The sequence below is a fragment of the Oncorhynchus masou genome, chromosome 29, assembly GCF_036934945.1.
Source record: "Oncorhynchus masou masou isolate Uvic2021 chromosome 29, UVic_Omas_1.1, whole genome shotgun sequence".
Classification (NCBI taxonomy): Eukaryota; Metazoa; Chordata; class Actinopteri; order Salmoniformes; family Salmonidae; genus Oncorhynchus; species Oncorhynchus masou.
In genome coordinates this window covers 90,796,766-90,820,962 of record NC_088240.1, presented here as the reverse complement: position 1 = coordinate 90,820,962, position 24,197 = coordinate 90,796,766, and the positions used below count along the sequence as shown (strand labels likewise).

The following is a 24,197-nucleotide window of genomic DNA, read 5'->3' as shown; positions in this document are numbered from 1 at the left end:
GTGTAGGGTGTGTGTAGGGTGTGTGTAGAGTGTGTGTAGAGTGTGTGTAGAGTGTGTGTAGGGTGTGTGTAGAGTGTGTGTAGGGTGTGTGTAGGGTGTGTGTAGAGTGTGTGTAGAGTGTGTGTAGCGTGTGTGTAGCGTGTGTGTAGAGTGTGTGTAGGGTGTGTGTAGGGTGTGTGTAGGGTGTGTGTAGGGTGTGTGTAGCGTGTGTGTAGGGTGTGTGTAGAGTGTGTGTAGGGTGTGTGTAGAGTGTGTGTAGGGTGTGTGTAGAGTGTACTGTAGGGTGTGTGTAGGGTGTGTGTAGAGTGTGTGTAGGGTGTGTGTAGAGTGTGTGTAGGGTGTGTGTGCACTGTAGGGTGTGTGTAGAGTGTGTATAGGGTGTGTGTAGGATGTGTGTAGGGTGTGTGTAGCGTGTGTGTAGGGTGTGTGTAGCGTGTGTGTAGGGTGTGTGTAGAGTGTGTGTAGAGTGTGTGAGTACTGTAGGGTGTACTGTAGGGTGTGTGTAGGGTGTACTGTAGAGTGTGTGTAGGGTGTGTGTAGAGTGTGTGTAGAGTGTGTGTAGGGTGTGTGTAGGGTGTGTGTAGAGTGTGTGTAGGGTGTGTGTAGGGTGTGTGTAGGGTATGTGTAGAGTATGTGTAGAGTGTGTGTAGAGTGTGTGTAGGGTGTGTGTAGGGTGTGTGTAGGGTGTGTGTAGGGTATGTGTAGAGTGTGTGTAGAGTGTGTGTAGGGTGTGTGTAGAGTGTGTGTAGAGTGTGTGTAGGGTGTGTGTAGGGTGTGTGTAGGGTGTGTGTAGGGTGTGTGTAGGGTGTGTGTAGGGTGTGTGTAGGGTTGTGTAGGGTGTGTGTAGCGTGTGTGTAGGGTGTGTGTAGGGTGTGTGTAGCGTGTGTGTAGGGTGTGTGTAGAGTGTGTGTAGAGTGTGTGTAGGGTGTACTGTAGGGTGTGTGTAGGGTGTACTGTAGGGTGTGTGTAGGGTGTGTGTAGGGTGTGTGTAGGGTGTGTGTAGGGTGTGTGTAGAGTGTGTGTAGGGTGTGTGTAGAGTGTGTGTGTATTGTAGGGTGTGTGTAGTGTGTGTGTGTACTGTAGGGTGTGTGTAGAGTGTGTGTGTACTGTGGGGTGTGTGTAGAGTGTGTGTACTGTGGGATGTGTGTAGAGTGTGTGTACTGTAGGGTGTGTGTAGAGTGTGTGTACTGTAGGGTGTGTGTAGAGTGTGTGTGTATTGTAGGGTGTGTGTAGTGTGTGTGTGTACTGTAGGGTATGTGTAGAGTGTGTGTATTGTAGGGTGTGTGTAGAGTGTGTGTACTGTAGGGTGTGTGTAGAGTGTGTGTGTACTGTGGGGTGTGTGTAGAGTGTGTGTGTACTGTGGGGTGTGTGTAGAGTGTGTGTACTGTAGGGTGTGTGTAGAGTGTGTGTACTGTAGGGTGTGTGTAGAGTGTGTGTGTATTGTAGGGTGTGTGTAGTGTGTGTGTGTACTGTAGGGTGTGTGTAGAGTGTGTGTATTGTAGGGTGTGTGTAGAGTGTGTGTACTGTAGGGTGTGTGTAGAGTGTGTGTGTACTGTGGGGTGTGTGTAGAGTGTGTGTGTATTGTAGGGTGTGTGTAGAGTGTGTGTGTATTGTAGGGTGTGTGTAGAGTGTGTGTATTGTAGGGTGTGTGTAGAGTGTGTGTACTGTAGGGTGTGTGTAGAGTGTGTGTGTATTGTAGGGTGTGTGTAGTGTGTGTGTGTACTGTAGGGTGTGTGTAGAGTGTGTGTGTACTGTGGGGTGTGTGTAGAGTGTGTGTACTGTGGGGTGTGTGTAGAGTGTGTGTGTATTGTAGGGTGTGTGTAGTGTGTGTGTGTACTGTAGGGTGTGTGTAGAGTGTGTGTATTGTAGGGTGTGTGTAGAGTGTGTGTACTGTAGGGTGTGTGTAGAGTGTGTGTGTACTGTGGGGTGTGTGTAGAGTGTGTGTACTGTGGGGTGTGTGTAGAGTGTGTGTGTGTGTGTACTGTAGGGTGTGTGTAGAGTGTGTGTGTAGAGTGTGTGTACTGTGGGGTGTGTGTAGAGTGTGTGTGTGTGTACTGTAGGGTGTGTGTAGAGTGTGTGTGTACTGTGGGGTGTGTGTAGAGTGTGTGTGTGTGTACTGTAGGGTGTGTGTAGAGTGTGTGTGTACTGTGGGGTGTGTGTAGAGTGTGTGTGTACTGTAGGGTGTGTGTAGAGTGTGTGTGTACTGTAGGGTGTGTGTAGAGTGTGTGTGTACTGTAGGGTGTGTGTGCACTGTAGGGTGTGTGTAGAGTGTGTGTGTACTGTAAGGTGTGTGTAGAGTGTGTGCGTACTGTAGGGTGTGTGTAGAGTGTGTGTAGAGTGTGTGTGTACTGTAGGGTGTGTGTAGTGTGTGTGTACTGTAGGGTGTGTGTAGAGTGTGTGAGTATCGTAGGGTGTGTGTAGAGTGTGTGTGTGTACTGTAGGGTGTGTGTAGAGTGTGTGTATTGTAGGGTGTGTGTAGAGTGTGTGTAGGGTGTGTGTAGAGTGTGTGTGTGTATTATAGGGTGTGTGTAGAGTGTGTGTGTACTGTAGGGTGTGTGTAGAGTGTGTGTGTATCGTAGGGTGTGTGTAGAGTGTGTGTACTGTAGAGTGTGTGTAGTGTGTGTGTGTACTGTAGGGTGTGTGTAGAGTGTGTGCAGGGTGTGTGTAGAGTGTGTGTGTATTATAGGGTGTGTGTAGAGTGTGTGTGTACTGTAGGGTGTGTGTAGAGTGTGTGTGTACTGTTGGGTGTGTGTAGTGTGTGTGTGTGTACTGTAGGGTGTGTGTAGAGTGTGTGCAGGGTGTGTGTAGAGTGTGTGTAGGGTGTGTATAGAGTGTGTGTAGAGTGTGTGTAGGGTGTGTGTAGGGTGTGTGTAGAGTGTGTGTAGAGTGTGTGTAGAGTGTGTGTAGGGTGTGTGTAGGGTGTGTGTAGAGTGTGTGTAGGGTGTGTGTAGGGTGTGTGTAGAGTGTGTGTAGGGTGTGTGTAGGGTGTGTGTAGAGTATGTGTAGAGTGTGTGTAGGGTGTGTGTAGGGTGTGTGTATGGTATGTGTAGAGTATGTGTAGAGTGTGTGTAGAGTGTGTGTAGGGTGTGTGTAGGGTGTGTGTAGGGTGTGTGTAGGGTATGTGTAGAGTGTGTGTAGAGTGTGTGTAGTGTGTGTGTAGGGTGTGTGTAGAGTGTGTGTAGAGTGTGTGTAGGGTGTGTGTAGGGCGTGTGTAGGGCGTGTGTAGAGTGTGTGTAGAGTATGTGTAGGGTGTACTGTAGGGTGTGTGTAGAGTGTGTGTAGAGTGTGTGTAGAGTGTGTGTAGAGTGTGTGTAGGGTGTGTGTAGGTTGTGTGTAGCGTGTGTGTAGCGTGTGTGTAGAGTGTGTGAGTCCTCACCTGGTCCACTGAGGAAGTCTCTGATCTGCAGACAGGCCAGAGGAGGGGGGACACCTGTCTGACTGTCAGACTCTCCTGATACAGTCTGGACCCACAACACACTGTAGTCTAATACCTCTGGGAGAGACTTTCCTGGATCTGGAGGGGAGGGGGGGGGGAGGGGAGGGGGGGAGGGAGGAGAGGGAGAGGGAGGAGAGGAGGGGGAGAGGAAGAGAGGGGGGGAGAGAGGAAGAGAGAGGGAGGAGAGGAGGGGGAGGGAGAGGGAGGAGAGGAGGGGGGGGAGGGGAGGGGGAGGGGGAGGGAGGAGAGGAGGGGAGAGGGGAGGGAGAGGGAGGAGAGGGGAGGGAGAGGGGGGGGGGAGGAGGGGAGGGGGAGGGAGAGGGAGGGGGAGGGGGGGAGGAGAGGAGAGGGGAGGGAGAGGGAGGAGAGGAGGGGGGAGGAGAGGGGAAGAGAGGGAAGGAGAGAGGAAGAGAGGGGAGGAGAGAGGAGAGGGGAGAGGAGAGGAGGGGGGAGGAGAGGGGAAGAGAGGGAAGGAGAGAGGAAGAGAGGGGAGGAGAGGGGAGGAGAGAGGAGGGCGGAGGGGAGGGAGAGATTAGATTTTGTAAATGAGATACATCAAGATCTACACCAGATGAAGCCCCCCTCCACTCACCCAGACACTTATAGTCAGAGGAGACTCCCCTCAGAGACACATCGAACACAGACACGTCCAGCCTCTGCTTACGGTGGTGGCAGCTGAGCAGGGCCGACGGCTGGACCACCTGGAGGTACAGTAGGGGCTCCAGGACCCGGTCTCCAGCCCCTCTCCTCCCAGGCTGCCTCACGATGGTGACCCCCAGGGCCTGGCGGGCCGAGTAGCGGCTGGGGGCGGGCAGGGAGTCCAGGGAGAGGAGTGAACCGCGGGGCTCCTGGGGAACGTTGTTACTGTTTAGGAGGTCCTCTGCTGTCAGGCCTGACAGAGGGACCAGGGTAGGAGGGCCTGGGGAGGAGGAGGAGGCTGGGATGGTGTCTGGCTGGTTCAGGGCACTCTTCCCTGTCGTCCCGTCTCCAACCTTCTTCTCCGGCGAGGCGGGGGGGGTCTTGGATAGAGTGGAGCAGGCGTAGGTCATGACAGAGAGTTTACTGGCGGTCAGGAAGACGTCGAAGGGGACGAAGGAGAGGTTCTTGATGACGGTGGACTTCCTGGAGGGTCGAGCGATTCGGTGTTGGGAGCCTCCGCTCTGCTGCTCCATCTGGATGATACGGATCCTGGCGCTGTCGCTGCCGAACCCACTGTCCTGGAGCCCGCTGCGACTGGACGCCGAGTCCACACCGCAAGGCCCCGCCGAGGAATGACACTGCTGCTCCCCACGCTGCACCTGGGGGGGCGGAGACAGACAGAACTCTGCTAAAATATCCTCCGTGTACAACGTAGGACACCAAATAATGCATGCAGAGCAGAATTAGGCCGATAACCACTAATTATCAAAATCCAGAAAAGAGCCGTTAAATTCTATAACCACCTAAAAGGAAGCGATTCCCAAACCTTCCACAACAAAGCCATCAGCTACAGAGAGATGAACCTGGAGAAGAGTCCCCTAAGCAAGCTGGTCCTGGGGCTCTGTTCACAAACACACCCTACAGAGCCCCAGGACAGCAGCACAATTAGGCCCAACCATATCATGAGAAAACAAAAAGATAATTACTTGACACATTGGAAAGTATTAACAAAAAAACTGAGCAATCTAGAATGCTATTTGGCCCTACACAGAGAGTACACAGCGGCAGAATACCTGACCACTGTGACTGACCCAAACTTAAGGAAAGCTTTGACTATGTGCAGACTCAGTGAGCATAGCCTTGCTATTGAGAAAGGCCGCCGTAGGCAGACATGGCTCTCAAGAGAAGACAGGCTATGTGCTCACTGCCCACAAAATGAGGTGGAAACTGAGCTGCACTTCCTAACCTCCTTTTATTTTATTTTTATTTTACCTTTATTTAACCAGGTAAGTCAGTTAAGAACATATTCTTATTTTCAATGACGGCCTGGGAACAGTGGGTTAACTGGCCTAGGAACAGTGGGTTAACTGCCTGTTCAGGGGCAGAACGACATATTTGTACCTTGTCAGCTCGGGGGTTTGAACACGCAACCTTCCGGTTACTAGTCCAACACTCTAACCACTAGGCTACCCTGCCGCCCCTCCTGCCCAATATTAGAGAGACATATTTCCCTCAGATTACACATATCCACAAAGAATTCGAAAACAAATCCAATTTTGAAAAACTCCCATATCTACTGGGTGAAATTCCACAGTGTGCCATCACAGCAGCAAGATTTGTGACCTGTGACATCACAGAACCGATCCAGAACCGATCCGACCAACGGAGAGGCTCTTCGTTAAGAGGCGCCGTGACATCACAGAACCGACCCGACCAACGGAGAGGCTCTTCGGCCACCGTGTTTCCTGTTCAGCTCCGCCTTGACAACCAACTATCTGGAGGGTTGAAACCGTGAATAAACTGACCGAAGCATCAAATCACACAGTTACAGACATTATAAAGGAGAAGCTTATTCTGCCATCTTAAAATATTGAATATTTATTTATTTATATTTATTAAAGTATTTTTTGCAACTTCTTTTAAGAAATGTGACATTTACATTTAAGAATTATTATTTTTTTTTTTTACCCAGGAAGTCAGATGTGATCGTTTGAAGCATTGACAACGTCTAGAGGGGTTTGAAGGGGTTGTGATCCAACGTAATGACGTGAATATTAAACTCTCTGTGGGGATAGAAGTGGAGACGGCTGCCATGACAGATGACCCGAAAACCAACGTGAATAAGTGCCGAGCTTCTATGTCTTGGGTTTTAATACACATCATCCACACAGGACTTCTTTACCAAATCAGTCACATGGTCAGGAAGTGGGCTTTGGTTGCCAGGAGACACAAAGAAAGACAGATGAATGTTACCGACAAAATCATCAGGGACAACTGGTAGACCTGGTTCAGCCACTACAGTGTCACGACGCACACGAAGAAACCAGGAAGCTGTACTCAACGCACACGGAGAAACCAGGAAGCTGTACTCAATGCACACAAAGAGACCAGGAAGCTGTACTCAACGCCCACGAAGAAACCAGGAAGCTGTACTCAACGCACATAAAGAAACCAGGAAGCTGTACTCAACGCCCACGAAGAAACCAGGAAGCTGTACTCAACGCACATAAAGAAACCAGGAAGCTGTACTCAACGCACATAGACCAGGAATCTGTACTCAATGCACATAAAGAGACCAGGAAGCTGTACTCAACGCACACGAAGAGACCAGGAAGTTGTACTCAACGCCCACGAAGAGACCAGGAAGTTGTACTCAATGCACATAGAGACCAGGAAGCTGTACATAAAGACACCAGGAAGCTGTACATAAATAGACCAGGAAGCTGTACTCAACGTACACGAAGAGACCAGGAAGTTGTACTCAATGCACATAGAGACCAGGAAGCTGTACATAAAGACACCAGGAAGCTGTACATAAAGAGACCAGGAAGCTGTACTCAACGTTTGGTACAAATCACTGGTCTCACTCGCTTGTTACCCGACAGAACTAAAGACGCAGTAGATGTCTTGAATTCAAGTCTTTCAGGTGTGACATGACTGTACTGCCAGGTTGAATAACATGGCAGTCTCCCTGAGAGCTCTCTGATGTCCTCTATACTGCCAGGTTTAATAACATGGCAGTCTCCCTGAGTGCTCTCTGATGTCCTCTATACTGCCAGGTTTAGAGCAGTCTCCCTGAGAGCTCTCTGATGTCCTCTATACTGCCAGGTTTAGAGCAGTCTCCCTGAGTGCTCTATGATGTCCTCTATACTGCCAGGTTTAGAGCAGTCTCCCTGAGTGCTCTCTGATGTCCTCTATACTGCCAGGTTTAGAGCAGTCTCCCTGAGAGCTCTCTGATGTCCTCTATACTGCCAGGTTTAGAGCAGTCTCCCTGAGTGCTCTATGATGTCCTCTATACTGCCAGGTTTAGAGCAGTCTCCCTGAGAGCTCTCTGATGTCCTCTATACTGCCAGGTTTAGAGCAGTCTCCCTTACATCTCCTTATCTGATGCTAGTTAATGATATTGGTAGAGAGTTCCCAGTTCATGAACATGAGGATTCATCCATAAAGAATCAACTGTCCTACCTCGTCTCCCTTCCCCATCTGACCAACCTGCACATGGTTCCTATTACCCCCCCCCCCTTTCCCTCGCTCTTTCTTTCTCTGTCTACCCTCCCTCTCTCCTCAGCCTGTTCTCTCTCTGTCTCTCTCTCTCCCCCTCCCTCTCTCTCTCTCTCTCTCTCTCTCTCTCTCTCTCTCTCTCAGCTCCCTCCCTCCCTCCCTCTCCCCCTCTCTCTCCCTCTGCCTCTCTCCCTCCCTCCCTCCCTCCCTCTCTCTCTCTCAGCTCCCTCTCTCCCCCTCTCTCTCCCTCTGCCTATCTCCCTCCCCTCCCTCCCTCCCTCCCTCTCTCTCTCTCAGCTCCCTCTCTCCCCCTCTCTCTCCCTCTGCCTCTCTCCCTCCCCTCCCTCTCTCTCCCTCCCTCCCTCCCTCCCTCCCTCCCTCCCTCCCTCCCTCCCTCCCTCCCTCCCTCCTCCTCCTCCTCCTGTTCTCTCAGCTCTCTCTCTCTCCCTCTCTCTCTCTCTCTCTCCCCCTCCCTCCCTCCCTCTCTCTCCCTCTGCCTCTCTCTCTCCCTCTCTCCCTCCCTCCCTCCCTCTCCCTCTCTCCCCCTCTCTCTCCCTCTGCCTCTCTCCCTTCCCTCCCTCTCTCTCCCTCCCTCCCTCCCTCCCGTCCTCCTGTTCTCTCAGCTGTCTCTCCCACTACATCCAGTGTTCCTCCTTCCCGAGAGTTAAATGTACAGTATATTACATCAGAACAGGAGATGGTGTTTCAGTCCTCCAGTCATACAGTGAACCCAGTGACACAGCTTTAAACACAACGCCTGATTTATTACATATATCCTAAACAGTGTCATCAAAGGCCAAAAAACAAGATCCTTATAAAACACAGGGTTCAAGGGCTTCCAATACAGTCCCCTGTGCCAAAACCTCTCCCCCTCCCCTCTCCCTCCCTTCTCTCCTCTCTCCCTCCCTCTCTCTGTCCCTCCCTTCCCTCTCTCCTCTCCAACTAATGAGGAGAGGATGTGCTCTCTGTCTGTCTCTCTCTGTGTTTTCTGCAGAAACGTAACATTTTCCAGGCATTTCAATAGAGGCAGTAAGGACCACTAGACAATCTGCTCCGTGTGTATTGTGTCAGGGGGGGGGACTTGGTGAAGGTATCTGGAGAACGCAAACATCCACAACATCCACCTCCTTGTCGGGAACGGAAGCGGACAAATAAGTAGAGCAGCCTGGGGGGGGGGACAGAGGAGAAAACCACAACCCTTTCCACTGATCCCCCCTTCTCTCTCGCACTCTCTCTCTCTCCCTCCCTCCCTCCCTCTCTCTCCCCCTCCCTCCCTCACCCCCCGCTCTCAATCCCTCTCTCTCCCTCTCTCTCCCCCTCCCTCACCCCCGCTCTCTCCCTCCCTCCCTTATCTCTCTCTCCCCCCTCGCTCCCTCTCTCTCTCTTTCTCTCTCTCACCCTCCCTCCCCTCTCTCTCTCCCCCCCTCGCTCCCTCTCTCTCTCTTTCTCTCTCTCACCCTCCCTCCCCTCTCTCTCTCTCCATCTCTCTCCCCCTTCATCTCTCTCACCCTCCCTCCCCTCTCTCTCTCCCCCCTCTCTCTCTCCCTTCTTCCACTATCTCTCCCCCCCCCTCTCTCTCTCGCTCCACCTCAAGGTAACAGGGTTCACAATCAAATCTACTCTGCTCCTCACCAATCCAGCCAAGAGACCACTTCCTAAACTACTACTTTCTCTAAATATAGATAGATGCACACAGATGTTATAGACAAACTCGTATTACAAGAAAGACTTTTCCTGGAAACAAATCAACTTCACTTAAGTACTTCAGGAATCCGCTAACAAAGGAATCAGCTGACAAAGGAATCAGCTAACAAAGGAATCAGCTGACAAAGGAATCAGCTAACAAAGGAATCAGCTAACAAAGGAATCAGCTAACAAAGGAATCAGCTAACAAAGGAATCAGCTAACAAAGGAATCAGCTGACAAAGGAATCAGCTAACAAAGGAATCAGCTAACAAAGGAATCAGCTGACAAAGGAATCAGCTGACAAAGGAATCAGCTGACAAAGGAATCAGCTGACAAAGGAATCAGCTAACAAAGGAATCAGCTGACAAAGGAATCAGCTAACAAAGGAATCAGCTAACAAAGGAATCAGCTAACAAAGGAATCAGCTGACAAAGGAATCAGCTGACAAAGGAATCAGCTGACAAAGGAATCCGCTAACAAAGGAATCAGCTAACAAAGGAATCAGCTAACAAAGGAATCAGCTGACAAAGGAATCCGCTAACACAGGTCTCCGCTAACACAGGTCTCCGCTAACACAGGAATCAGCTAACAAAGGAATCAGCTAATAAAGTTCGACGGCAAGACAGAACAAATTGAGGGAAACATAACAAAAGAATACTTGAACGCAGTCACACCACCCATAGTACTGCCTGCTTCACTCTGTCACCACCCATAGTACTGTCTGTTTCACTCTGTCACACAACCCATAGTACTGCCTGTTTCACTCTGTCACCACCCATAGTACTGTCTGCTTCACTCTATCACACCACCCATAGTACTGCCTGCTTCACTCTGTCACACCACCCATAGTACTGTCTGCTTCACTCTATCACACCACCCATAGTACTGTCTGCTTCACTCTATCACACCACCCATAGTACTGCCTGCTTCACTCTGTCACACCACCCATAGTACTGTCTGTTTCACTCTGTCACACCACCCATAGTACTGCCTGTTTCACTCTGTCACACCACCCATAGTACTGTCTGTTTCACTCTGTCACACCACCCATAGTACTGCCTGCTTCACTCTGTCACACCACCCATAGTACTGCCGGATTCACCGTCTCCTAGACAGTCACACACCACCCATAGTACTGTCTGTTTCACTCTGTCACACCACCCATAGTACTGCCTGTTTCACTCTGTCACACCACCCATAGTACTGTCTGTTTCACTCTGTCACACCACCCATAGTACTGCCTGCTTCACTCTGTCACACCACCCATAGTACTGCCTGCTTCACTCTGTCACACCACCCATAGTACTGCCTGCTTCACTCTGTCACACCACCCATAATACTGCCTGCTTCACTCTGTCACACCACCCATAGTACTGCCGGATTCACCCTGTCTCCTAGACAGTCACACACCACCCATAGTACTGTCTGCTTCACCCTGTCTCCTAGACAGTCACACACCACCCATAGTACTGTCTGCTTCACCCTGTCTCCTAGACAGTCACACACCACCCATAGTACTGTCTGCTTCACTCTGTCTCCTAGACAGTCACACACCACCCATAGTACTGTCTGTTTCACTCTGTCACACCACCCATAGTACTGCCTGTTTCACTCTGTCACACCACCCATAGTACTTTCTGTTTCACTCTGTCTCCTAGACAGTCACACACCACCCATAGTACTGTCTGCTTCACCCTGTCTCCTAGACAGTCATACACCACCCATAGTACTGCCTGCTTCACCCTGTCTCCTAGACAGTCACACACCACCCATAGTACTGCCTGCTTCACCCTGTCTCCTAGAGAGTCACACACCACCCATAGTACTGTCTGCTTCACTCTGTCTCCTAGACAGTCACACACCACCCATAGTACTGTCTGCTTCACTCTGTCTCCTAGACAGTCACACACCACCCATAGTAATGTCTGCTTCACTCTGTCTCCTAGACAGTCACACACCACCCATAGTACTGTCTGCTTCACTCTGTCTCCTAGACAGTCACACACCACCCATAGTACTGTCTGCTTCACCCTGTCTCCTAGACAGTCACACACCACCCATAGTACTGCCTGCTTCACCCTGTCTCCTAGACAGTCACACACCACCCATAGTACTGCCTGATTCACCCTGTCTCCTAGACAGTCACACACCACCCATAGTACTGTCTCCTTCACTCTGTTTCCTAGACAGTCACACACCACCCATAGTAATGTCTGCTTCACCCTGTCTCCTAGACAGTCACACACCACCCATAGTACTGTCTGCTTCACCCTGTCTCCTAGACAGTCACACACCACCCATAGTACTGTCTGCTTCACTCTGTCTCCTAGACAGTCACACACCACCCATAGTACTGTCTGCTTCACTCTGTCTCCTAGACAGTCACACACCACCCATAGTAATGTCTGCTTCACTCTGTCTCCTAGACAGTCACACACCACCCATAGTACTGTCTGCTTCACTCTGTCTCCTAGACAGTCACACACCACCCATAGTACTGTCTGCTTCACCCTGTCTCCTAGACAGTCACACACCACCCATAGTACTGCCTGCTTCACCCTGTCTCCTAGACAGTCACACACCACCCATAGTACTGCCTGCTTCACCCTGTCTCCTAGACAGTCACACACCACCCATAGTACTGTCTCCTTCACTCTGTTTCCTAGACAGTCACACACCACCCATAGTAATGTCTGCTTCACCCTGTCTCCTAGACAGTCACACACCACCCATAGTACTGTCTGCTTCACTCTGTCACACCACCCATAGTACTGCCTGTTTCACTCTGTCACACCACCCATAGTACTGCCTGTTTCACTCTGTCACATCACCCATAGTACTGACTGCTTCACCCTGTCTCCTAGACAGTCACACACCACCCATGGTACTGTCTGCTTCACTCTGTCACACCACCCATAGTACTGCCTGTTTCACTCTGTCACATCACCCATAGTACTGACTGCTTCACCCTGTCTCCTAGACAGTCACACACCACCCATAGTACTGCCTGCTTCACTCTGTCTACTAGACAGTCACACACCACCCATAGTACTGTCTGCTTCACTCTGTCTCCTAGACAGTCACACACCACCCATAGTACTGTCTGCTTCACCCTGTCTCCTAGACAGTCACACACCACCCATAGTACTGCCTGCTTCACCCTGTCTCCTAGACAGTCACACACCACCCATAGTACTGTCTCCTTCACTCTGTTTCCTAGACAGTCACACACCACCCATAGTAATGTCTGCTTCACCCTGTCTCCTAGACAGTCACACACCACCCATAGTACTGTCTGCTTCACTCTGTCACACCACCCATAGTACTGCCTGTTTCACTCTGTCACATCACCCATAGTACTGACTGCTTCACCCTGTCTCCTAGACAGTCACACACCACCCATGGTACTGTCTGCTTCACTCTGTCACACCACCCATAGTACTGCCTGTTTCACTCTGTCACATCACCCATAGTACTGACTGCTTCACCCTGTCTCCTAGACAGTCACACACCACCCATAGTACTGCCTGCTTCACTCTGTCTACTAGACAGTCACACACCACCCATAGTACTGTCTGCTTCACTCTGTCTCCTAGACAGTCACACACCACCCATAGTACTGCCTGCTTCACTCTGTCTACTAGACAGTCACACACCACCCATAGTACTGTCTGCTTCACCCTGTCTCCTAGACAGTCACACACCACCCATAGTACTGCCTGCTTCACTCTGTCTACTAGACAGTCACACACCACCCATAGTACTGTCTGCTTCACCCTGTCTCCTAGACAGTCACACACCACCCATAGTACTGTCTGCTTCACCCTGTCTCCTAGACAGTCACACACCACCCATAGTACTGTCTGCTTCACCCTGTCTCCTAGACAGTCACACACCACCCATAGTACTGCCTGCTTCACTCTGTCTACTAGACAGTCACACACCACCCATAGTACTGTCTGCTTCACCCTGTCTCCTAGACAGTCACACACCACCCATAGTACTGTCTGCTTCACCCTGTCTCCTAGACAGTCACACACCACCCATAGTACTGCCTGCTTCACTCTGTCTACTAGACAGTTATTTCTCTCCCTTATGAACACATCAAGGTTGCTATAGTTACCATCCCGAACCGAAGAACATATCAGGAAGTTAAGTGACCAAGCCAAGGTATAGAAATATAATCGATCCGTCAATTACTTGAATGGGGAGGTCTGTTCTATTTCTCTGTTTCTATGTGTATTTTCAGAGCCTTCGGAGACTTGTTTTCCACATTTTGTCGTCTTACAGCCTGAATTTAAAATGGATTAAATTGAGTGGAATTATGTTTTTAGAAAACATTTTAGGAATTCATTTCAAATGAAAAGATGCAAATGTCTTGAGTTAATAAGTATTACAACACTTTGTTACTGAATAAACACAGTGTTGACAGTACTGAATAAACACAGTGTTGACAGTACTGAATAAACACAGTGTTGACAGTACTGAATAAAAACAGTGTTGACAGTACTGAATAAAACCAGTGTTGACAGTACTGAATAAACACAGTGTTGACAGTACTGAATAAACACAGTGTTGACAGTACTGAATAAACACAGTGTTGACAGTACTGAATAAACACAGTGTTGACAGTACTGAATAAAAACAGTGTTGACAGTACTGAATAAACACAGTGTTGACAGTACTGAATAAAAACAGTGTTGACAGTACTGAATAAACACAGTGTTGACAGTACTGAATAAACACAGTGTTGACAGTACTGAATAAAAACAGTGTTGACAGTACTGAATATAAACAGTGTTGACAGTACTGAATAAACACAGTGTTGACAGTACTGAATAAAAACAGTGTTGACAGTACTGAATAAACACAGTGTTGACAGTACTGAATAAACACAGTGTTGACAGTACTGAATAAAAACAGTGTTGACAGTACTGAATAAACACAGTGTTGACAGTACTGAATAAACACAGTGTTGACAGTACTGAATAAACACAGTGTTGACAGTACTGAATAAAAACAGTGTTGACAGTACTGAATATAAACAGTGTTGACAGTACTGAATAAACACAGTGTTGACAGTACTGAATAAAAACAGTGTTGACAGTACTGAATAAACACAGTGTTGACAGTACTGAATAAACACAGTGTTGACAGTACTGAATAAAAACAGTGTTGACAGTACTGAATAAACACAGTGTTGACAGTACTGAATAAACACAGTGTTGACAGTACTGAATAAACACAGTGTTGACAGTACTGAATAAACACAGTGTTGACAGTACTGAATAAAAACAGTGTTGACAGTACTGAATAAAAACAGTGTTGACAGTACTGAATAAAACCAGTGTTGACAGTACTGAATAAACACAGTGTTGACAGTACTGAATAAACACAGTGTTGACAGTACTGAATAAACACAGTGTTGACAGTACTGAATATAAACAGTGTTGACAGTACTGAATAAACACAGTGTTGACAGTACTGAATAAACACAGTGTTGACGGTACTGAATATAAACAGTGTTGACAGTACTGAATAAACACAGTGTTGACAGTACTGAATAAACACAGTGTTGACGGTACTGAATAAAAACAGTGTTGACAGTACTGCTAAATGACTTAAATGTAATGTAAATGTAAATGTACTGAATAAAAACATCAGCTCATTGCTGTACTCTTTGACAGTCTCTCTCTGGCCATGGTTTTTAAAGGTTATTATTAAATCTCACCTCGTCTAGTATCACACTTTGCTGCGGGGTCGTGACCTAGGTCAGCTGGGTAGGCGGAGTTAGTCCCTTCAGACAACTGAAACGGTCTACTGTAGTTTAGATAGAACATCACTGCTCAGCTCTAGTGACATCATCAGGAAGCGACATCATTGTTAATTCAGGGGTCAGTGGCAATGGTATAATTAGAATGTTGATGACATGGCTACTGAGTCAACCCAGGGTCAACCCAGTGACATCATTAAGAAGGGACAGCTCCAGCTACTGAGTGAGAGGGTCAGCCCAGTGACATCGTTAAGAAGGGACAGCTCTAGCTACTGAGTGAGAGGGTCAGCCCAGTGACATCATTAAGAAGGGACAGCTCTAGCTACTGAGTGAGAGGGTCAGCCCAGTGACATCATTAAGAAGGGACAGCTCTAGCTACTGAGTGAGAGGGTCAGCCCAGTGACATCATTAAGAAGGGACAGCTCTAGCTCGGGAAGACCATAAGGAAAGCAGTTTTTTCCACAACAGCTGAGAGGGACACTGCCCTTCAGGTTGATGCACTCACTGTTGTAAATCACTTTGGATAAAAGCATTTGCTAAATGGCATATGACTTCCGTAACGACAGACTGATAAATGGCATATGACTTCCTGTAACGACAGACTGATAAATGGCATATGACTTCCTGTAACGACAGACTGATAAATGGCATATGACTTCCTGTAACGACAGACTGATAAATGGCATATGACTTCCTGTAACGACAGACTGATAAATGGCATATGACTTCCTGTAACGACAGACTGATAAATGGCATATGACTTCCTGTAACGACAGACTGATAAATGGCATATGACTTCCTGTAACGACAGACTGATAAATGGCATATGACTTCCTGTAACGACAGACTGATAAATGGCATATGACTTCCTGTAACGACAGACTGATAAATGGCATATGACTTCCTGTAACGACAGACTGATAAATGGCATATGACTTCCTGTAACGACAGACTGATAAATGGCATATGACTTCCTGTAACGACAGACTGATAAATGGCATATGACTTCCTGTAACGACAGACTGATAAATGGCATATGACTTCCTGTAACGACAGACTGATAAATGGCATATGACTTCCTGTACAGACTGACAGACTGATAAATGGCATATGACTTCCTGTAACGACAGACTGATAAATGGCATATGACTTCCTGTAACGACAGACTGATAAATGGCATATGACTTCCTGTAACGACAGACTGATAAATGGCATATGACTTCCTGTAACGACAGACTGATAAATGGCATATGACTTCCTGTAACGACAGACTGATAAATGGCATATGACTTCCTGTAACGACAGACTGATAAATGGCATAAATGGCATATGACTTCCTGTAACGACAGACTGATAAATGGCATATGACTTCCTGTAACGACAGACTGATAAATGGCATATGACTTCCTGTAACGACAGACTGATAAATGGCATATGACTTCCTGTAACGACAGACTGATAAATGGCATATGACTTCCTGTAACGACAGACTGATAAATGGCATATGACTTCCTGTAACGACAGACTGATAAATGGCATATGACTTCCTGTAACGACAGACTGATAAATGGCATATGACTTCCTGTAACGACAGACTGATAAATGGCATATGACTTCCTGTAACGACAGACTGATAAATGGCATATGACTTCCTGTAACGACAGACTGATAAATGGCATATGACTTCCTGTAACGACAGACTGATAAATGGCATATGACTTCCTGTAACGACAGACTGATAAATGGCATATGACTTCCTGTAACGACAGACTGATAAATGGCATATGACTTCCTGTAACGACAGACTGATAAATGGCATATGACTTCCTGTAACGACAGACTGATAAATGGCATATGACTTCCTGTAACGACAGACTGATAAATGGCATATGACTTCCTGTAACGACAGACTGATAAATGGCATATGACTTCCTGTAACGACAGACTGATAAATGGCATATGACTTCCTGATAAATATGACGACAGACTGATAAATGGCATATGACTTCCTGTAACGACAGACTGATAAATGGCATATGACTTCCTGTAACGACAGACTGATAAATGGCATATGACTTCCTGTAACGACAGACTGATAAATGGCATATGACTTCCTGTAACGACAGACTGATAAATGGCATATGACTTCCTGTAACGACAGACTGATAAATGGCATATGACTTCCTGTAACGACAGACTGATAAATGGCATATGACTTCCTGTAACGACAGACTGATAAATGGCATATGACTTCCTGTAACGACAGACTGATAAATGGCATATGACTTCCTGTAACGACAGACTGATAAATGGCATATGACTTCCTGTAACGACAGACTGATAAATGGCATATGACTTCCTGTAACGACAGACTGATAAATGGCATATGACTTCCTGTAACGACAGACTGATAAATGGCATATGACTTCCTGTACGATAAACAGACTGATAAAGACTGATAAAGACATATGACTTCCTGTAACGACAGACTGATAAATGGCATATGACTTCCTGTAACGACAGACTGATAAATGGCATATGACTTCCTGTAACGACAGACTGATAAATGGCATATGACTTCCTGTAACGACAGACTGATAAATGGCATATGACTTCCTGTAACGACAGACTGATAAATGGCATATGACTTCCTGTAACGACAGACTGATAAATGGCATATGACTTCCTGTAACGACAGACTGATAAATGGCATATGACTTCCTGTAACGACAGACTGATAAATGGCATATGACTTCCTGTAACGACAGACTGATAAATGGCATATGACTTCCTGTAACGACAGACTGATAAATGGCATATGACTTCCTGTAACGACAGACTGATAAATGGCATATGACTTCCTGTAACGACAGACTGATAAATGGCATATGACTTCCTGTAACGACAGACTGATAAATGGCATATGACTTCCTGTAACGACAGACTGATAAATGGCATATGACTTCCTGGCATATGACGACAGACTGATAAATGGCATATGACTTCCTGTAACGACAGACTGATAAATGGCATATGACTTCCTGTAACGACAGACTGATAAATGGCATATGACTTCCTGTAACGACAGACTGATAAATGGCATATGACTTCCTGTAACGACAGACTGATAAATGGCATATGACTTCCTGTAACGACAGACTGATAAATGGCATATGACTTCCTGTAACGACAGACTGATAAATGGCATATGACTTCCTGTAACGACAGACTGATAAATGGCATATGACTTAACGACAGACCATATGTAACGACAGACTGATAAATGGCATATGACTTCCTGTAACGACAGACTGATAAATGGCATATGACTTCCTGTAACGACAGACTGATAAATGGCATATGACTTCCTGTAACGACAGACTGATAAATGGCATATGACTTCCTGTAACGACAGACTGATAAATGGCATATGACTTCCTGTAACGACAGACTGATAAATGGCATATGACTTCCTGTAACGACAGACTGATAAATGGCATATGACTTCCTGTAACGACAGACTGATAAATGGCATATGACTTCCTGTAACGACAGACTGATAAATGGCATATGACTTCCTGTAACGACAGACTGATAAATGGCATATGACTTCCTGTAACGACAGACTGATAAATGGCATATGACTTCCTGTAACGACAGACTGATAAATGGCATATGACTTCCTGTAACGACAGACTGATAAATGGCATATGACTTCCTGTAACGACAGACTGATAAATGGCATATGACTTAACGACAGACTGATAAATGGCATATGACTTCCTGTGATAAATGGCATATGACTTCCGACAGACTGATAAATGGCATATGACTTCCTGTAACGACAGACTGATAAATGGCATATGACTTCCTGTAACGACAGACTGATAAATGGCATATGACTTCCTGTAACGACAGACTGATAAATGGCATATGACTTCCTGTAACGACAGACTGATAAATGGCATATGACTTCCTGTAACGACAGACTGATAAATGGCATATGACTTCCTGTAACGACAGACTGATAAATGGCATATGACTTCCTGTAACGACAGACTGATAAATGGCATATGACTTCCTGTAACGACAGACTGATAAATGGCATATGACTTCCTGTAACGACAGACTGATAAATGGCATATGACTTCCTGTAACGACAGACTGATAAATGGCATATGACTTCCTGTAACGACAGACTGATAAATGGCATATGACTTCCTGTAGCGACAGACTGATAAATGGCATATGACTTCCTGTAACGACAGACTGATAAATGGCATATGACTTCCTGTAACGACAGACTGATAAATGGCATATGACTTCCTGTAACGACAGACTGATAAATGGCATATGACTTCCATATGACTTCCTGTAACGACAGACTGATAAATGGCATATGACTTCCTGTAACGACAGACTGATAAATGGCATATGACTTCCTGTAACGACAGACTGATAAATGGCATATGACTTCCTGTAACGACAGACTGATAAATGGCATATGACTTCCTGTAACGACAGACTGATAAATGGCATATGACTTCCTGTAACGACAGACTGATAAATGGCATATGACTTCCTGTAACGACAGACTGATAAATGGCATATGACTTCCTGTAACGACAGACTGATAAATGGCATATGACTTCCTGTAACGACAGACTGATAAATGGCATATGACTTCCTGTAACGACAGACTGATAAATGGCATATGACTTCCTGTAACGACAGACTGATAAATGGCATATGACTTCCTGTAACGACAGACTGATAAATGGCATATGACTTCCTGTAACGACAGACTGATAAATGGCATATGACTTCCTGTAACGACAGACTGATAAATGGCATATGACTTCCTGTAACGACAGACTGATAAATGGCATATGACTTCCTGTAACGACAGACTGATAAATGGCATATGACTTCCTGTAACGACAGACTGATAAATGGCATATGACTTCCTGTAACGACAGACTGATAAATGGCATATGACTTCCTGTAACGACAGACTGATAAATGGCATATGACTGATAAGACTGATAAATGGCATATGACTTCCTGTAACGACAGACTGATAAATGGCATATGACTTCCTGTAACGACAGACTGATAAATGGCATATGACTTCCTGTAACGACAGACTGATAAATGGCATATGACTTCCTGTAACGACAGACTGATAAATGGCATATGACTTCCTGTAACGACAGACTGATAAATGGCATATGACTTCCTGTAACGACAGACAGACTGATAAATGGCATATGACTTCCTGTAACGACAGACTGATAAATGGCATATGACTTCCTGTAACGACAGACTGATAAATGGCATATGACTTCCTGTAACGACAGACTGATAAATGGCATATGACTTCCTGTAACGACAGACTGATAAATGGCATATGACTTCCTGTAACGACAGACTGATAAATGGCATATGACTTCCTGTAACGACAGACTGATAAATGGCATATGACTTCCTGTAACGACAGACTGATAAATGGCATATGACTTCCTGTAACGACAGACTGATAAATGGCATATGACTTCCTGTAACGACAGACTGATAAATGGCATATGACTTAACGACAGACTGATAAATGGCATATGACTTCCTGTAACGACAGACTGATAAATGGCATATGACTTCCTGTAACGACAGACTGATAAATGGCATATGACTTCCTGTAACGACAGACTGATAAATGGCATATGACTTCCTGTAACGACAGACTGATAAATGGCATATGACTTCCTGTAACGACAGACTGATAAATGGCATATGACTTCCTGTAACGACAGACTGATAAATGGCATATGACTTCCTGTAACGACAGACTGATAAATGGCATATGACTTCCTGTAACGACAGACTGATAAATGGCATATGACTTCCTGTAACGACAGACTGATAAATGGCATATGACTTCCTGTAACGACAGACTGATAAATGGCATATGACTTCCTGTAACGACAGACTGATAAATGGCATATGACTTCCTGTAACGACAGACTGATAAATGGCATATGACTTCCTGTAACGACAGACTGATAAATGGCATATGACTTCCTGTAACGACAGACTGATAAATGGCATATGACTTCCTGTAACGACAGACTGATAAATGGCATATGACTTCCTGTAACGACAGACTGATAAATGGCATATGACTTCCTGTAACGACAGACTGATAAATGGCATATGACTTCCTGTAACGACAGACTGATAAATGGCATATGACTTCCTGTAACGACAGACTGATAAATGGCATATGACTTCCTGTAACGACAGACTGATAAATGGCATATGACTTCCTGTAACGACAGACTGATAAATGGCATATGACTTCCTGTAACGACAGACTGATAAATGGCATATGACTTCCTGTAACGACAGACTGATAAATGGCATATGACTTCCTGTAACGACAGACTGATAAATGGCATATGACTTCCTGTAACGACAGACTGATAAATGGCATATGACTTCCTGTAACGACAGACTGATAAATGGCATATGACTTCCTGTAACGACAGACTGATAAATGGCATATGACTTCCTGTAACGACAGACTGATAAATGGCATATGACTTCCTGACTTAACGACAGACTGATAAATGGCATATGACTTCCTGTAACGACAGACTGATAAATGCCATATGACTTCCTGTAACGACAGACTGATAAATGCCATATGACTTCCTGCCATATAACGACAGACTGATAAATGCCATATGACTTCCTGTAACGACAGACTGATAAATGCCATATGACTTCCTGTAACGACAGACTGATAAATGCCATATGACTTCCTGTAACGACAGACTGATAAATGCCATATGACTTCCTGTAACGACAGACTGATAAATGGCATATGACTTCCTGTAACGACAGACTGATAAATGGCATATGACTTCCTGTAACGACAGACTGATAAATGGCATATGACTTCCTGTAACGACAGACTGATAAATGGCATATGACTTCCTGTAACGACAGACTGATAAATGGCATATGACTTCCTGTAACGACAGACTGATAAATGGCATATGACTTCCTGTAACGACAGACTGATAAATGGCATATGACTTCCTGTAACGACAGACTGATAAATGGCATATGACTTCCTGTAACGACAGACTGATAAATGGCATATGACTTCCTGTAACGACAGACTGATAAATGGCATATGACTTCCTGTAACGACAGACTGATAAATGGCATATGACTTCCTGTAACGACAGACTGATAAATGGCATATGACTTCCTGTAACGACAGACTGATAAATGGCATATGACTTCCTGTAACGACAGACTGATAAATGGCATATGACTTCCTGTAACGACAGACTGATAAATGGCATATGACTTCCTGTAACGACAGACTGATAAATGGCATATGACTTCCTGTAACGACAGACTGATAAATGGCATATGACTTCCTGTAACGACAGACTGATAAATGGCATATGACTTCCTGTAACGACAGACTGATAAATGGCATATGACTTCCTGTAACGACAGACTGATAAATGGCATATGACTTCCTGTAACGACAGACTGATAAATGGCATATGACTTCCTGTAACGACAGACTGATAAATGGCATATGACTTCCTGTAACGACAGACTGATAAATGGCATATGACTTCCTGTAACGACAGACTGATAAATGGCATATGACTTCCTGTAACGACAGACTGATAAATGGCATATGACTTCCTGTAACGACAGACTGATAAATGGCATATGACTTCCTGTAACGACAGACTGATAAATGGCATATGACTTCCTGTAACGACAGACTGATAAATGGCATATGACTTCCTGTAACGACAGACTGATAAATGGCATATGACTTCCTGTAACGACAGACTGATAAATGGCATATGACTTCCTGTAACGACAGACTGATAAATGGCATATGACTTCCTGTAACGACAGACTGAAGTACAGGAACAGTTCAGTGTCGGTTTCCAGGTTGCCATGACGCTGAACCTTGACCTGCACAGTTTCCACCTGAACCCCTGCTGTGGTACTCTATTCTTTATGCAGACCATACTATGAACGGCAGGGCACCGTTCTGTTCTTACCGATGACCTCGTTTAAAGTGAACGGCAAAGCACCGTTCTGTTCTTACCGATGACCTCGACACGATGACCTCATTTAAAGTGAACGGCAAAGCACCGTTCTGTTCTTACCGATGACCTCAACACGATGCTCTCGTTTTTTAGTGAACGGCAAAGCACCGTTCTGTTCTTACCGATGACCTCAACACGATGACCTCGTTTAAAGTGAACGGCAGGGCACCGTTCTGTTCTTACCAATGACCTCAACACGATGCTCTCGTTTGGAAGAAACTAATAATACTTAACTGAAATGTCATAAAAATAAAAAAAACCTATTGATTCTGTCATTTTCTGGGGGAAAATATATAGATAATCTTAAATCAGTCAGTCGCTGGTCTTTGTAAAGAGCCACAGAAACAACAGAAACGACATCAAAGAACTCTTTAAAACGCTGCTGAACTTTAGTTTGAATAACAAAGACGACCTGTTCTGCTCTGAACCACAACAAAGAACCAGAGAGAGGGAGAGACTGACCTGCACCAGCTAATGGAGGCAGATTAGCTCAGAGAGACTGTCAACTACAGTTTAAATACTACATACTGTTCTTGAGGGGAGAGGGGGGGGGGGCAGGACGCTGAGAGAGAGAGAGAGAGAGGAAAGGATGGAGAAAGAGAGGGGAGAGTGAGACAGACAGAGAGGGGGAGAGTGAGACAGACAGAGAGGGGGGAGAGAGAGAGAGAGAGAGAGAGAGAGAGGAAAGGATGGAGAAAGAGAGAGGGGAGAGAGAGATGGAGAGAGGGGTGGGAGAGCGAGATGGAGAGAGGGGGGGAGAGAGAGAAAAGGATCAAGACGGGGAGAGAGAGACAGAGATGGGAGAGGAGAGAGAGGGGGAGAGAGAGTCAGAGAGAGGGGAAGGAGAGAGAGGGAGAGAGACAGAGAGAGGGGGGATGAGAGAGAGAGGGGGAGAGAGAGACAGAGAGAGGGGGAGAAGAGAGAGGGAGAGGAGAGATAGAGGGGGAGAGAGAGAGAGAAAGAGAAGGAGGGAGAGAGAGAGAGGGGGGAGAGAGACAGAGAGAGGGGAATG

At 46.2% G+C, this 24,197-nt stretch overlaps 1 protein-coding gene across 1 annotated transcript in view; it reads right to left on the bottom strand.

Moving 5' to 3' along the window:
* Nucleotides 1–24,197, bottom strand: part of LOC135519836 (intermembrane lipid transfer protein VPS13B) — a 764,993-nt gene that overhangs the window by 198,178 nt on the left and 542,618 nt on the right. Inside the window, 2 exon segments of the mRNA XM_064945043.1 lie at nucleotides 3,377–3,514; nucleotides 4,029–4,734. Of these exon segments, the coding sequence (XP_064801115.1) occupies nucleotides 3,377–3,514; nucleotides 4,029–4,734 (844 nt within the window).